Source organism: Gambusia affinis, linkage group LG08, assembly GCF_019740435.1.
Source record: "Gambusia affinis linkage group LG08, SWU_Gaff_1.0, whole genome shotgun sequence".
NCBI lineage: Eukaryota > Metazoa > Chordata > Actinopteri > Cyprinodontiformes > Poeciliidae > Gambusia > Gambusia affinis.
In genome coordinates this window covers 4956104-4973229 of record NC_057875.1, presented here as the reverse complement: position 1 = coordinate 4973229, position 17126 = coordinate 4956104, and the positions used below count along the sequence as shown (strand labels likewise).

The following is a 17126-nucleotide window of genomic DNA, read 5'->3' as shown; positions in this document are numbered from 1 at the left end:
AGTTATAGAAAACCAAGGGAAACTCGCTGGGTGATGGAAAAACATTGAACATAAAAGGAAAACATAGATCAGGAAAATACCAACATCTATATTCTTTTCTATTTTGTTCTATTCTAGTGTAAAACGTTTGCTTTTATATTTGTCCTTCTTTAAAAAACTAGATAAAAAAAACTTACCAAACAGAATTGAATAAAGTGTATAAATATTTATTATGAACACAAAGTAAAGAACATGCCATATATTCCAAATCACTTTGTATATATTAGTTAATAAAAATCATCTTTTGAATTTATTGTTGACAACAAACTAAAATAAATAAATTAACAATACAACAAATTTATTCTCTTAGATTAAATATGCAGATCACAAACCAAGACAATGTTAATCATTGTCTTTAAATAGCAAATCACATATTGTGTTTTAATGTAAAGGTTATACTAAAAGTGTTTAATCTGTTATGTAATTAATAATTACTATTCACTAACAGCTACTATTTCTACTATTTCTAATCGGATGATTATCACTGAGTTACGCATCCATCCTCTCTCACTGCTGTGACTGTACTCACAACATCTGCCACTCCAACAGCAGCTTCAACAATAGCTTCAGCCGCTGCTGCAGCTATAGCTTCAGCAGTGGCTGCAACAGCGGCCTCTGCTGCAGCTTCAGCAGCAGCTTCAGCAGCGGCTGCAACTGCAGCAGCTCGATCAACAGCTCGAATAAACGAGTTGTTTCTCTCTGCTGTCTCTCTATTTACTTCAGCCTGAGAAATCTCCCGACTAATGGCTCTTTGGGCTTCTCTGAACATATCATTTGTGTAGCACCTGCCTCCATTTCTCTGAACCATATTGTCAATCTTCCCCACCAGCTCATTAACTTGATTCCTGTCGTCATTGTTGTTGTTAAAAACATGAAAACCTCCTTTACATTTGCTGAGAAAATCATTGAAAGATGGGTTGAAATACACAGCTCTTTCTACCGAGACTCCATCTCTCTCCATTTCATCTCCATGACTGAACAATGCCATGGTATATTTAGCTGCTCCATCTCCAAACATCCTCTTGATCATTTTCACCATCTCTTTGTCTTCTCTTGAGAAACGTTTTGGCTCGATCACAATCAGGAACACATGAGGACCAGGAGCACACAACGAGACACATCTAGTCAGCTGTGTCTTCATCTCCTCAGCTGTCAGTTTGGTGTGAAACAGACCTGGAGTATCGATCACTGCCAATCTACGGCCATCAGGCAGGGGATGTCTTTTCTTCTTGCACACCAGTGTATTCTTGCCAACTTCAAAATCATTAGCGTTCACAATGATGTTTCCCACAGAGCTTTTGCCTGTTCCAGTTTTGCCAATGAGCAAAATGGTAACGTCTTCTGGATCTTCAACTGGAAGAAAAAAAAAAAATCACAAATAATGTTTGAAATGAAAATTAAATGTTTACATGAAAAAACGTTTTGTAAAACCATACTACATGTACTGTTGCAATCACATTTGTTGAAGAATTGTTGACACTGTAATATGTCATATACTGTACATATATACATGACATATTATATATATAGATAAACATATACATATGTTTTAGATTTAAAAATAAATCTATTTTATATTTATATTTATTTTATATATTTATCTATATATCTATGTATCTCTCTCTCTCTGTATATATATATGTATATATATATATATGTTTAATTTGGAAGTATTTTGTTTTCTTTGTAGATATGTTTATTGATTTTTTTGTTTAATAACAACAACAACTAAACACAAAACAAAACAAAAGCTCAGCAGTGCAGTCCAGAGATAAAAAGAAATATAAGATGGGGGGCATACATACTTCCATCATTGTATAGTACACATCTAAACATTCATAAATGCTCGAGACAGGATGGTAGACACGTGTCCTTCAGCATAGTTCAAGAAGGGCTTCCATATGCATCCAAAAACGTCAGTCTTAGAGTGGACGAGGCATGTTAGAAAGTCTAGAGGGATATATTCCAAAACGAGCTTCTTCCACCCAAAAATTGTAGGAGATTTATTAGAAATCCATTGTAATAAAATATTCTTTCAGGCACAGAAAATTAGAACCTTGTACAACTTACTCTTTTTTGGTTTTGGATATGTTTATTTGGTAGGCCAAGGAGAAGAGACACTGGATCAAGATCAATGTTAGTTTTGAAAATAAATTTGGAAGTATTTAACTTTGAGGAAATTATCTTGGCTTCCTTGTTATTTGTCTATCTCCATCTTGATTTTCTTGCACTATCATTCCTCATGTGTTGCCTTTTAGTAGTTACACGACCCTTTCTGTAGACATCTTATCGCTTTGTGTCCTTTTATCTCGTTGACATCTTTGTGTTTCTTGTTTCTTTTGTTTACCTCTGCTATGCCTTGCATTTGTTTTCAGTAGATTCTCCTGCTTTCACTCTCTATATGTCAGGATAGGTGGCGCCAAATGCAGCCTTTAAGATGTTTTAAATGTTACCTTACATGCATGTTTCAATGTCAGACCCAAACCGTAGCAGAAAATCATCTTGAATTAAATTTGATCAGAGGCAACTGAAAGAATACCAGGCTGCATTAGCTACAATTAAAATCTGTATGAGATTTTTTTTATAGTTATGTTTTGAAGATTAAATAATACTAATAAATCAAATAGATTTGGTCTCACCTGTTTTCTGATCACATTTCTTCTTCTTAGCCTCTCCCATCTTCACCCATGAACCTAAAAGGGACGAACAGAAAGGAAAAAAATAAATGATGATCAAATAACCTTGCTCTTAATTTAACCATTTTTTTAAAATACATTGTTTGTAATGATATTTAACAAATTAGCCAACTTTAGTTGGAAGACAAATTGTGTTCTTCTTACCATCACAAGATCATATATTAAAACTGTTTTATATTCATTTTACAATAAAAAACAATACGAAAGTGATCAAAACTTTCTCATTGTCAGAATCCCTGGATGTTTGTTTGGGTTTGTTTATTTCTGTGGGTTTTTTGTTCCTTTTTTATTTAGATCAGTTATGTTTTGGTTTCACTTTACTTCAGTTCTTTACTGGTCATTTTAGTTTCATTATTACTTTGTTTCCTTTTTTTAAAATTTAGATCAGTCTTGTTCCTGTTTTCTACAGTTCTTATTAGTGTTGCCAGTTTATTGATTTATTTATTCTGTGTCCTATATTTTTATATTTATTGAAATTTTTATTTATTCTATTCAGTTATTTTACCTGCCTTTGAGAGTTGATATTTTTCACATTTCTTTGTGCACAATGACATTAAAAGGAATTCTGATTCTGTTATGTTTATTCCAGGTAGTTATTCTTTGTCACTCTAGTTTTATTATGTTTCTTTAATCAAATTATTCTGCACTGTTTTCATTACATTTTCAACTTAATCCTGCGTCTCCTGTCCGCTGCATTTAAATGCTCAGCTACAAGACTATGACAATAATGATTTTTTTAAAAAAAAAAACTCAGTGGATTAGAAGTTTAAAGGTTTTTTTACTCACCTTTTGTTTTGGACATGTTCCTTACAATAGGTTAAGTTGTGTCGATGTAGAGCCGTCGCTGATGAACAGCTTCAGTCTTGTCTCTGTTCCTCTAAAATAACCCGTCCCAGATCCACTCCCATGATATATTCCAACAAGAAAAACTTTTATCTGAAACAGAAACCTAGTATACAAATAACTTTCTGTTTGTACACAGTAACTCCCATGGTGTAGCTCACAGAAACCGGTTTCTGTGAGCTAAGCCAATAGGTTTAGCACACAGAAACTTTTTGATATATTGTAGATACAGATATATCTGTGTGTGTGTGTGCGTGTGTGTGTGTGTGTGCGTGTGTGTGTGTGTGTGTGTGTGTGTGTGTGTGTGTGTGTGTGTGTGTGTGTGTGTGTGTGTGTAGCCTTAGAGTTTATACATAGACTACAAGGTCAACATTGACATGAAGTTTAGATTTGAAAGTCAAAGTTGAGCTTTGAGCACTCTGGCTGTCTAATGCCTCTCGTGGGTCATTATCAGCTACTGTCTGTGAAATAGGGAACAGTATTATTAATGTTTTAAAGTGCTGTAAATGTAACAGGCAGCCATAACAACAAATGCCTATAAATCCCCCCCAAAAAACAATGCTAACCACACTCAAGCTGCTGTAAGCAGGTTCAGTTGAGCTCTCATGTCTGGTGGAAAAACCAAAGCAGAAAGAGGAAAGTCTACTAAACAGGTCAAAAATATTGACAGTTTTTACTGCATTTTCTCTGAGGGATTTCTTCTTTTTATCTTTCAACTTTTCAACACCACCTTTATGTTTTGTAGTTTGCTTTTGCGACTCCGGCTTCCTGGCAAATGTAGACACTGATCAAAGCATCAGTGGTTGACCCATACTTTTTTTTTCAAATACTGCTGACATTTAATTGTACTTCATTTTGTTTAATAAATATTCAACAAGCTGAACAGATAATCCACATTGTGTTATCATCAAGTTGAATACATGTAACTTTTTCTCTGCAATGACAAAGTTTGAAATCAGGTAAAATTTCACCAACTGAAGTGAACAGAAGTTAGCATTACACTCCCCTCAGAGGGAGAATAATGTTTACTAGATCGAATAAAAATTAAATGTAATTTAATATGACATTAACACTTAATACTGACAGGTAAAAGAGATTATGATTATTCTCACCCTCTGTTATTTTGACGCTGTGCAGTGGAACCTCCGCTCTGTACAAATTTCAGAGAAATATCTAGCATTTGCAAAAAGAAAAAAAATTTCATACACTGTACTTTTTTTTAATTTAAAGTGAATACACCAACTTTAAAAGTGTAAGGTTTGATACTAGATGAGTCTCTGGTTCACAGACAAATCTGGTGGTTCAGAGCCTCCTTATTTGAATGGGTGGGACCAGGTACATGGAGAGCTGGACCCAGGGCCGGATTTAGGAGGATGGGGGCCCCTGGGCTGGAGTCAGGATGGGGGCCCCTGGTTGTTTGTTTTGTTTTAGAGGATGAACAGAAAATGACCGAACAGTAAGTTTTAACAACTTACAACTTTAATAAGCCAGTTGTCACAAACTACAAACAACTCTGAACTCTTTTCTAGAAAGACTAAACCACATGTTGGGGTTGAAACTATAATATGATGCTTGCATCACAAAATAAAATCACTGAATAGTTATTGTTGCCTGGACTTCAACACAAACTATAAAACAGATTGAGTGCAAGAAAGTGCAATGCTCAAATATATTTTTACAAAGCAAAGCGAGTAAAACAATATTTATACAAATATCCCCAGCATTTACAAGTTCATACAAGTACAAGTGGAATATATCAAAACTCAAACTTTTTCTTTGGTTTTAAAGTTCTTGGTAAATAGTGGAGGAAATAAATGTCAAAAAAGTGCTTCTCTGCCAGTCAGACAGAACATGGATATAAACAATATCTTCTGGAAAAAAGAGATCAGGCATACTGTAGTTTTCAGAAAATATCCTGACCCAGGTAAGTCCAAAGTACTGCCCTCTGAAGGATTTTTTAAAGTTTAGGCATTTGCGTTCAGTTGCGTGCTTCCAGTCACTGAAACCAGTTTCAAAGTTTGACTGAGTATTAGCATTGCTGAAAATGCGGCATGCAAAACAAAATGCAGCTCCGGTGGATGGAGAGTAGAGCAGCCACGGTCTTTCGACGTACTCACCATTTAACATCTTGCGTTTAAAGTGAGATTTGGAGAAGTGACGCTTTTGATGCTTGTACACCCGTTCTGATGCTTGAAAGCCAACATTCATATTTTGACAGCTCTCCGGTCCTCGTTCAGCCCAGTAAGCTCGCACGGACTCGTCAATTTCCCCCCAATGCGCCGGATCGGTACTGTACGGATCCACAGTCTTTCCATCTGCGGAAGAAGATCCGCTTCCACCAACTCTGACTCCACGCCAGTCCAGCCACCGACTCAGTCACGGTTATAGGTTCTGGCGGGATCTTAGTGCGGTGTTAGCATAGCTAAGGGTTTGAGGCGGGGATAATAATGTTTCTGCTCCATCTCCGCTAACAGGTTTAAAAAAGCCTGTCAGTTTAGGCATTTTGTTTGTCGCCTCTTTGGCGCGATGCTCTTTTTCTTTTCTCTTCCTTCTTTTCTGCGCTCCGCTGTCATATTTCCTGTTGTCCGCCATTGTAAAATAATATTCCCTTGACGCTCCTCCTCCCCAATGCGTAAGATGCGTCAAAAGTGGACCAATAACAAGCAAGCATTCAAGATGGACGTTTGCCAGAACAAATTGGAACATTTTTCATCGGTGCTGTCAAAATCATGGTAGTCATTGATTAAATTCTGACACTATCCATTCACAAAAATATAAAACATCCTTCGGGGCCCCCGAAATGCCGGGGCCCCGGGCTGCAGCCCCGGTAAGCCCCTGCTAAAATCCGGCCCAGCCTGGACCAGTCTCACGCACAGACAAGAGAATTTGATAATCAAACTTCGTCAGTCATTAACTCTGGATGAAATTAAATTGACCGCCATTAAGAATTTAAACAACATTTTTTTCATCTTTAAGTAGGTGAGAGAAATGTTCGCTAGTTAAAGTACCTATGCGAATTGTATTTGTTTACAGGAATAGGTGTGTCTCGTTCCCTGATTACCTCCTGTGTATTTAATTTCACCTGTGTCTCTACGTCTCCGTCGGGTCCTCGTCTCATATCAGTCGTAAGCTGTCCATTCCTGTACCAGTCATACCTGTGTTGAGCCCTTGTCTTCCGCTCAGCAGTGCTGCCTGGGATTTGGACTTTGGAGTATTTTTGTGCCCTATTTTCACAATTAAACACCATCATTCATTTTCACCTCGGTATACAGCGTCTTGCCTCACCACCTACACCCGCAATTTCTGACAGAAGGACCCGACGCAAGGAACTACGGTGAGGTACGGTAAAATTAATAACATCATGGACCCAGATGGCTAGTTGATGTAAGGATCGTACATCAACTATCAAGGACTATCTGGAGGCTATGGCCAAACCCACTCCGCCTGCAGACGGGATCGGTTTCGCCATTCGCAGTATTCTGATGTTAGAATACTGGATTCTGCGCCTTCCGTACCTGGGGTTGGTGGAGTTGCAGCAGGAGGCAGAGTGGGAACACCAGACAGCTCTAGCCGTCATGGCTGGCGACCCTCTGCCTCCCAAGCCGGACATCCCATTCTTCCGCTCCACCACCCGAGCTCCAGCGTCTCCAGCACCAGTGCCGCCTCTGGCCCAAGCTCCTATGCCCACCACACCTCAAGTCATTGCTGCAGCGGTCTCTCCACCCTCGCCGCCGCTACAGTCTCCCCCGCTCCAGCCACACTTCAAGCCACACCTCTCGCTGCTTCAACAGACTTTGCTCTTCTCGCCGATGCTGCCGCCTCTCTCCCTGCAGCAGCAGCTATTTCCGCGTCTCCAGCCACTGTCCCCATGGTAACGGGATTCCAAGCGGTCAAGCTGGCTCCTGGTCGATAGGCGGCGCGGTCCGCCCCAGTTAGTGGGTTAACTGCCCCAGTTAGTGGGTACATCCCCTGTGTCCCTCCAGAATCCTCTCCCAGTATTCCCTCGTCGCCCCCTAGTGGTCCCAATGTTCCCTCAGAGTCTCCGCCCCCTGGTGCTCCCTCAGAGTCTCCGCCCCCTGGTGCTCCCTCCGAGTCTCCGCCCCCTAGTGCACCCTTCGAGTCTCCGCCCCCTCGTGCTCCCTCCGAGTCCCCGCCCCCTAGTGCGCCCTCCGAGTCTCCGCCCCCTAGTGCGCCCTCCGAGTCCCCGCCCCCTAGTGCGCCCTCCGAGTCTCCGCCCCCTAGTGCTCCCTCCGAGTCTCCGCCCCCTGGTGTTCCCTCCGAGTCTCCGCCCCCTGGTGTTCCCTCCGAGTCTCCGCCCCCTGGTGTTCCCTCCGAGTCTCCGTCTCCTGGTGTTCCGTCCGAGTCTCCGTCTTCTGGTGTTCCCTCCGAGTCTCCTGGTGCTCCCTCGTCGCCTCCTAGTGTTCCTAGAGCTCCTGTGGCCCATGACATGTGCTGTCGGATCCGCCTCCGGTGGTCCGGTACCTGCGCCGCCAACGCCCACCGGACCCTCCCCGAGGGGTCCGCTTCCTGCGCCGACGTCGTCCGCCAGATCTGCCTCCAAGGGCCCAGCCTCTCCTCCGCCTCCTGCGCCACAGACGCCTGCCGGACCTCTCACGATGGTCCGCCTCCTGCGCCTCTGCCCACCCTGGTTTGGCTGTGTTTTTGTTGTTTTAGGTCCAAACAACAAAATAAAATAAAAATGGAATCTGCTTTTTAACTATTCAAAAAACACAAATTTTAACCTGCAGAAAAATTATTTTCTATTACAAGAGGTGGAAAGTTTATTGAATTATTCAAGTTCAGATGTGCTAGAAGACAAAAGTTAAGCTGCCAAAAAATCATAAATAATTTAAGAAAATAACTCATCTGAAATTTCTTTTCAATAATACAAAATGAGAATATACAAGTCCCACTTACTATAGGAATAGGTGGAAATATATAGTAACATGTCCAAGTAAAATTGATACAGTAAATAATATTTTCAAAGCAAAATTATGAATTTACTTAATTTTTTATTTGTGGTCACATTTAGAGACAAATTTAGAAATAAAGTCAAGATAAAGAAAATTATTGTTGGTAATTAGGTTTTGCATTTACAAATGTTAAAGGTTTGGAGGTAAACACTGTCAAAATTCAGGCAGAAAAAAAATTGTTTAACTGAGAAAAACTGGAAAAAAAGAAATGAATCTTTACCACCATAAAATGATAGTTATTGAAACATTTTAGAAACATCCAAAGAGAATCAGGAAGGAGTTTATATGTTTTATACAAACTCACCTTTCCCTCTGGATGTGTTGGAAGTAGGTCAATGTAGAGCCGCTGTTGATGCGTTTCTGATGAATATTTTGACTTCTGTCTCTGTTCTTATATAATCGCCCGACCCTGATCTCCTCCCATGATATGTAAAATATATGAAGAAAACTTTTGTCTGGAGATCTGTCATCAAATACAGGATGTTTTAATCCAGAGAAACCTGCTGGTCCCTGTTTACACTCTGTACAAAACATATTTCATAATAAAGGTTTAAATAAAAGGTTAATTAAAATAATATCAGGAGTCAGATGTTGGTTTAAATGACCAGGAGTCGGTTAGTCAAAGTCAACAAAACTTTTCTATCTTTCAGAAGACAAGAACTCTATATCTCTATTAAAGAACATTATTTAACCACTGAAATAAATAAAAACTAGTCACAGTGATGCAGGTTCTGCTCACTCACAATATTTTCCTGATGATCTGTGAATCTGCTTCTGGTGGAGAACTTGGAGATAAATCGGTTCTTGAGCTCAATCAGGTGGTTCATTCAGAATATCAAAGGAAGAAAATAATCTGATACTGCTGTATCTGTGTTGATAATCATCTGAGACACACAACTTGTTGCTTACAACCCATTTGTATATAATGTATTGTTTTTTTGTTTGTTTATTTTAGAGATTTCTTTTAATTTCAGGTCATTCACTCTGTACCCTCTGGCAGGAGAACAATAAATGAAAATCATTGTTGTAATTGGGTGTCTTTATATTTGTATTGTTTTGTTTAAGCGGTGTATCAGCAGTGTCCCTATTCAGACGTTGAAATAAACACAAATAGTTTAAAATCACATCAGATTTAAAGGTATTTATGTGAAGAAAAAGAAGAGTGAAAGATGTCATATGCATGCAGTTCTCTAATCATATACATTGTTGATGACACAAATGTTCTTAATCTGATAACCAAACATGCAGATAGGATCAAAGTCTGAACTGATAACATTGAAGGAAAATGTAGAGGATGAAACGTAAAGAGAACAGATAACCTGACGGCTTCCTGAGAAACAAACAGGAAAGATCTTATCATCTATATGTCTCAAATATTTCCATACTTTCCTTTTTGTGATCCAAACCGTCCTAAACTACGTTTAGGTAAAGTCAAGCAAAAAGGACAGAGAGTTTCACAAGTTGATATTAAATGTTTGTTTTAGCTGCAGATGCATGTCGTGCAGCAAACAATGAAGTGTTCACTATAGAAATACTATTAGTGCATTTTAAGCAAAAAAAATAAAAAATCCTTTATATCGTCTATTGTGCTTTAACATTGTATAATAGAAGAATTAAATGGTAAAATAAAACATTTGCAATTGAAATAATCATCAGTGTAGCCCTGGTGTGATATCAGTAAACTTTATTTAATTTACTCTAAAAAGATCTGAAGCTTCTCCAGGGTTTCTGAAGGACTTGCAAAGTTTTTGTATACTCACTGGACAACATCAGCATCAATTATGTCTTCAAAAAGTTACTGGATGCTTCAGAAAACTCCAATTTAACTCAAACTAAAACTCAGCTCCTTTTTCTGCTGGTAGAAAAAGACTCAATATTTCAGAAGAATTACAGAAATGTTTCAGTCACCTGAAACCCGACTGAAAACAGCAGCTGCAGGTTAACAGGAACTTGGTCTTTTGTGTTTATGTGAATAATGTATGTTGTATGACAAGGGGAACCTTAACAAGTGAAGCAGAGCATAGCGGCAGCAGGTTCTGGTACGGACAGAAACAGAACCAGAACAACTGGGGGGAAGTGATGAAAACCTGCAGGTATCTTTACAATAGAGACCAGACACCAGACTGGGAAGGAACATGGAGCAGCTGGTGAGCAGGAAACATCTAAACTGTAGTGATCCACTCAGTGTTTGGTTTGTAGATTAAATGATTATGTTAAAGTGGACTAAACAGAGCTGTTGAGTTCCCTTTAATTGAGCATTAGTTTGGATGTCTAGAAAGTCAGATTTGATTGGGGAGGTGGGAATGCAAAATCAAACTCTGATGCAAATCACAAACCAAACCTTGGGCTTGGTTCAGTTGAATGTAAAAGGTGAATGTGAAGCAGACTGGAGACTGTTCCTAAAGCAGTTAGTGCACTACAGTGCAGGGAATTCTGGGTAAAAACAACCAAAACAAATCTCAGTCTTTTACCAAAGACAAAGGAGAATTCCTACAACTGCTAAAATCTGATGCAGCTCTGTAGTTCAGAGAATAGATTTTATTTACATTTTGTGAAGAAGGAAGTTGCGCTCAGTGTTTTCAGCTCAGCTTCAGAAAATGTTGGATTCGAAAGTGGATTCTTTCTATTCAGGCCTCCTATCATGACTTTGAATGTTTTCCTGCTCCAGTAGTTCCTGCAGTTTAGTGTGTGGTTCTGCATCACAGGATTGGCTGAAGTAGAGATTAATAAGCTGATGTGCTACGACAAGATGGAGGCAACATGACAGGCTTTGAAAATATCAGCATCACCATCAGCTCCACCATCTGAGCTTGTTGTGTCTCTGTTTGGTATCACAACTGATCTTTTTTCATTCTTCTCAGCAGGCGTTATTTTTTTTTTGTATGAACATTATGGAGTTTCCTTCATTCAGAAGTTAACTAAGGCCATTGTGTCTGCTGATGTTCACCCTTTTGATGCAGACTCAGATAATTGTGGAAGAATGTCTTACAGATTCTCATGTCCTCCTCCATGTCTGTGGTTGTTTTTCCTCTGCGTCTCTGTGTTGGACTGATGACCTTTCACCCAATGGCTGACAGAAACTGGTACAAATATGACCAAGATTAATCCAATCAGTTGAGTCGTCTAAAATTATGCCTTGAATACATAGAACCTGGATGATTTAATTTTCTACTTTAAGAATCAGACAAGACAAACGGCGGCCATCTTTGAACCACAAAATCTGATGAAGAAACTTATTCAGTCATTCGTGGCATTAAAATGGCCACCAATAAAATTTGTTTCAACTTTCGGTCACTCATTATTTACTAAATAGTAAGGATAATTTTTTTCTTTATTTAAGAAATAATAAAGAAAAAAATGGCTGTAAATTTATTTAATATGCTTCTATGTCTAGATTGATCTGGGAATTGGGTCTGTTTTCTTATAAATATGACATTTGTGTTTAATTTGAACAATATAAATATACTTAAATCAAATTCTAAATATGCTTAGACGTCCCCTTGGCAAATCTGTGACTGGATGGTTAAACAGCACCACCTGCCGACCGCACAGTGCCATTGCATTTAAAATACACAACTTGGAGACACTTATCAGCTCTTAAAACAAAATAGTCAATATAAAAATAATATAACAGTCAATATTCATAAAACCTTCCAAGATTTTTGACTAAATCTACTTTCAGCATGGAGGACTAAAACCGACATAATAAGAAATAAAAGCATAAATACATATTTACTTTTTCCTTGTAAAGTTTGTTTTGGTTTGTGGCCAATAAAGATGGTACCGAGCAACTGCATGAGAAGTAAACGTTCCACAACATCTTTTCCAAAGTTCTATAGGTCAATAGTAGGAGCTGGACATAGAAGGCAGCTCTCCTCGTTAACAGACAGATGCACACAGAGAAGCAGAAAAAGGACAAACAGAAAAAGGAGAGGAGGCAATGACAAAAGAAGGAGGGCTTGTATAAAGAAAAGACAAAACAAAATATCTACTTATCTTGACGAAAACACATGTTTAGGGGAAATGAAAAAGAAGATATATACATTTCTTGATGGAAACTCATGAATAAGGACAAGGAAAAACTAAATATATATTTATGGTTTTATTTCTTATTACGCCAGTTTTGGTCCTCCATATCCAGGATCTAACAGAAGAAACTGGGACATTACTGGTTTGTTACTTCCTTGTGGTGATACAGATGTACCATAATAAAGCTTTGAAATTATTTTTTAGCACTACACCACCATTTGGTATTTCCTCTGGGTCTGTTGGTTCTAACAAAATCTTAAAGTGGAGGCCAAAATAGTCCTGCTTATTCAAACCAATTCCGAGAAGAAATGAGGACAAATCTCTTCAGAGGAGCTTTTAGTAAATTTAGATTCAGACAGGATGATGTCCTCTAAGAACATTGTTCACAGATCAGGTCGTCCACACAGTTTTCCAGATGGATGGAGTCTCTTGAAGACTGAAGTCCTGATGAGAAAACATGAACATCTGGGTCATGAACGAGGATTTTGGATTCTACATCAGAGTGCTGAACATCAGCAGACACAGTGACCTTTATTAAGGTTTGGACAAAGAAACTTCATGTTCATACAGATGACTGTCTGCTGCAAAGAATGAAGAGAACCAATCAGTTCTGATTCCTCTGTATCCTGGTCTCCCATTATGACTGAATGTTTTCCTACATAACAAGCTGAAGTCCTGCTGGATCATTAACTTGACCAGTCGGTTATTCCAGCAGCAGGACCCTGGAAGCTGATGCAGTTTATGAAACTTTCTTTTTCTGTGAAAAGAAGCTAAAAGAATATTTGTTTGAGTTCACTTGCTGATCTGTAACTCTGAATGTCAGAGTGAGAGGAATCAGCTGTTGCCAGTGATGCAATAACTCTAAAACTCCACAAGGTGGCGATGTTTGCAACCTTTAGAGGTGGACCTTCTCACTGTAGTAGAAACAGTTGGACTGATTTCAGATAAAACAACAGCTGATTAAAATCACATTACCCCTTTTCAGACTTTGCCCATGTAGAACTGATTATAGGACCAGAACGGACATAATTAAAAATAAAAGTGAGGATTCTTCGGAGTCACTGAAATACAGATTAACTGTAATCCAAGAGATCTTTCTTGCCATCTTTTATAACTCTTTCAAGAATCTGAATTAATGAGCTACAACATTTAATTTCCCTTTGGGTTTAATAAAGTATGTTTGAATTTGAATTTCTGCTTCACAAATGAGAAGGAGCAGTGTCTTAAAGATGCATGTAACTTTTATTAAAAAATAAATTTTTACATATTTGTTCAAACTGTCACTTTTTGTAACAGTTTGTTATGAGACAGATAATCTGAGGAAACACCCAAAAAAGACATGAAAGTGGAAAATATGTTTCAAATGTCTGATGGTTGGGAATCAAACCCAGTATATTTGTGTTGAGGATTTTAGTCTGTATTTTGATCATTTAATCAACCATTTTATGACATTCATGTGTCCATCCTCTCAGTTCACCCTGTCATTTTCACGTTTTATGAAAATAAACAGTTTATGTTCATAAGTTATTTAAACCTTTGTGTGAATCCTTTACAATCAAATGAACCAAAACTAGAATTGCTTGAAAATTTCCCCTGATATCTTTGTTGATTTGATTTAGAAAATAAAGAGCAGTTTAATTAATATGCAATCAGATTTCCCATTACCTAAAATATATTGTTGAAAATAGGACTGAAATAGTTTCACTTTTTCAATGAGGATAGAAATAGTTTCTACCCTCATTGATGGCTCACAGGTTCTTTACACTACAAGTTATATTTACATTTATTCACTATATTGTTCAGACTGTTGACAGTTTTACATGCGACTGAAATAAACAGGAATCAAAGAACTTGGTAATAAAGACAAAAAGGTTTTTCCTTCCTCATCTCAGCCACAGAGGCTGAAATATTTATTAACAAATTAATTACATGATCAAATATTTTATTACTGATACATATTTTGTTATTCATAAAAATCAGGGTTTAATAAGTTGTGGCCAAAGCATCAAACAATTCATCACTGTATAACACATACTCCCTTCGCTTGCAGTGCTGCTACACCTCCAACCACGGCTCCAACCAAACCTCCAACAGCAGCTCCTATTGGTCCCCCGAAAGCTCCAACAACACCTCCTGCAGCAGCACCCCCCAGGACAGCCCCGATAAATGAGTTGTTTCTCTCTGCCTGTCTTCTTGCATCCTCAGGATTCATATCTGGATTTTTTTTGAGGAGTCGTTTCATTTCTCCTTGCTTGGCTCTTTCTGCCTCTTTAAACATTTTACTGGTGTAGAAACTTCCTCCATTTCTCTGAACCATTCTGTTGATCTTCTTCACCAGTCCACCAACTTGAGCAGAATCCTCAACTTCATTGTCAAAAACATGATATTTATCTTTAAATTTCTCCAGGATTGAGCACTGACTGATGATGTGTTTTAGAGGTTGGGATGTTTCTAACAGTTTTTCTATTTTAATGTTTCCCTTTTTCAGCTCGTCTCCATGGGTAAATAGGATCATGGTGTATCTGGCAGCTTTTTCTCCAAACATTTTCTGAATTATTTCCACTGTTTGTTTTTCTTCTGCTGTGAATCTGGTCGGTTGGAGAACAATCAGGAAGACATGAGGACCAGGAGCCGCCATGCTGATGCATTTAGCGATTTCTTTCACAACCTCTTCATTACTCATATGTGTATCAAACAGACCTGGAGTATCAATAACAGCCAGATTTAGACCAGCAAAACTATTAGTTTCCTTCTTACACTCCGATGTCCAAGAGGAAAGAGAGAGTTCAGACTCAAAAGCTTTCTTTCCTAAAATGGTGTTTCCTGTTGCACTTTTACCAACTCCAGTTTTCCCAACAAGAACAATCCTGAGATCTGGCTCCATTTCAGCTGTTGAAGAATCAGAAAACAAACTGTAACTGTTTCTGGAGGATTTTCCAGAAGAGTCGATTCCTAAAATAGATATTTATAATAATGAAATCAGATATTCAACATGGAGAAACTTTTTAAAACTGCTTGTTTATTTTCGGTAACGATAAAATTCTGATGATACAACAGTATTGACATGACAAGCCAGAGAAAACTCTTTCAGCCTCATGAATTACTTCTTAGTAGTACAAAACTCTGGATTGTACAAAATGTCACTAACAGTGTAATTATATCTGCCTACCTCATAGTATCTATTTTATTCAGTTAATATGTGCCAGCATATGTACATTTTATTGTCTTCTCTCTGACTTACAACTTTTTTGCTGTTAATCATGCTTTTATATATATATATATATATATATATATATATATATATATATATATATATATATATGACTCTATCACTCTATAACTGTATATATATATAGAGTTATTGCTGAACTTGAGGTTCTGCAGTAACTTCAGTTTACAGCCGTGAACCTCCAGCCCAGATCCTGCCAGCAGCAGCTTCAACCCGCCTGGGTTGTAGCTGCAGAAGCATTATCTGATGTCTCCCTATAAACTATTTTTACCTCAATTCTTGAAAAATGTAGAAACAACTCTTATGTCAAACATAAGAGTTTTATGAACATTTGCGTTACACAATATATAGAGAAACCCAGTCCAAAGATTGTCCAGTTGTTGCTCATTTTGTCTGATCACCCACTGGACATCCCCACCCATTCACTGAGTAGATAAATAACTCACTGAGTTATGCTCACTGACAGCAAGTTGGGTTAACCAGAGTTAAGAAGTTATTCAAAACAGGAGAAAAGTTGGAAATTATGTTCACATTGTCAGAAATTTGTTGAACTTAATTGAAATCATCCAGAGATATTAATATATAACATTTTAAACTCTTCTTACCAGCAGCCATTTTCACTGTCTTCTTGCAGGAAGTTGATCTGTGATGATGTGTGCTGTTGATTTCTTGCTTGCAAATAATTCTCCTTTTAATGCTGCTTGTGTTTTATAGTCAGTTCTTGGCTCCTCCCCTTGAGTCTTTCTAGTCTAGTCAGTCAGTCACTCAGAACCGTAAAGGACTTTAAGTGTTTTGCCTTTCATGTAATATAAAGGTGCTTGATTAGTATATTTTGAGTGTGCTATTTTTGTGATTGAATTACATTTAAAATGAAAATAAATAAGGAGCCAAGAACCTCCATTGAATCTCCACTATAAGACAGTGTAGATGTTACAGAAAACGTGTCCTAGTTGGTTAGCAGCTAAATTAGTCTGGTTCATATTTTATCACTTCTCATTAACTCAGAAGATGGAAGTACACATAGTAAAATAAAATTACCGTGTCATGTCAGTCTTATACACACCCCATCAAATAAAGTGTTACCAAAATGGTAATATATTGGAAGCACAATGTAATTAGTTTCACCTGGAAAGTGTGTTGTAATGGATTGTTAGAATTGTAAATAATATCCCATATAAATGCTCATCTTTATACTTAAGGAATGTGAGATTCTGTGTTTGCTTCTAGAATGGACGCCATTTTAGTGATGTCTGCAGGAAGAGATAAGCATTTCAAATTGGAAGCAGATGCCAGACACTCTGGTGCCAAAACTGGCAG

The 17126-nt window shown here is 38.0% G+C and overlaps 2 protein-coding genes across 2 annotated transcripts; both read right to left on the bottom strand.

Annotated features, from left to right (window-relative positions):
* Positions 1–170: 170 nt before the first annotated feature.
* On the bottom strand, positions 171–6983 carry LOC122836195 (GTPase IMAP family member 4-like). The gene is made up of 4 exons (XM_044125963.1): positions 6661–6983; positions 3522–3684; positions 2679–2732; positions 171–1392 (listed from the first exon to the last, which is right to left on the bottom strand). The coding sequence occupies exons 2-4, from the start codon at positions 3535–3537 to the stop codon at positions 521–523; spliced, it is 942 nt and encodes a 313-aa protein (XP_043981898.1). The 5' UTR covers positions 3538–3684; positions 6661–6983; the 3' UTR covers positions 171–520.
* Positions 6984–13803: 6820 nt separating this feature from the next.
* LOC122836193 (GTPase IMAP family member 9-like) lies at positions 13804–16524 on the bottom strand. The gene is made up of 2 exons (XM_044125960.1): positions 16415–16524; positions 13804–15469 (listed from the first exon to the last, which is right to left on the bottom strand). Exons 1-2 carry the CDS (start codon positions 16422–16424, stop codon positions 14598–14600), a joined length of 882 nt encoding a protein of 293 aa, XP_043981895.1. The 5' UTR covers positions 16425–16524; the 3' UTR covers positions 13804–14597.
* Between the last annotated feature and the right edge of the window lie 602 nt (positions 16525–17126).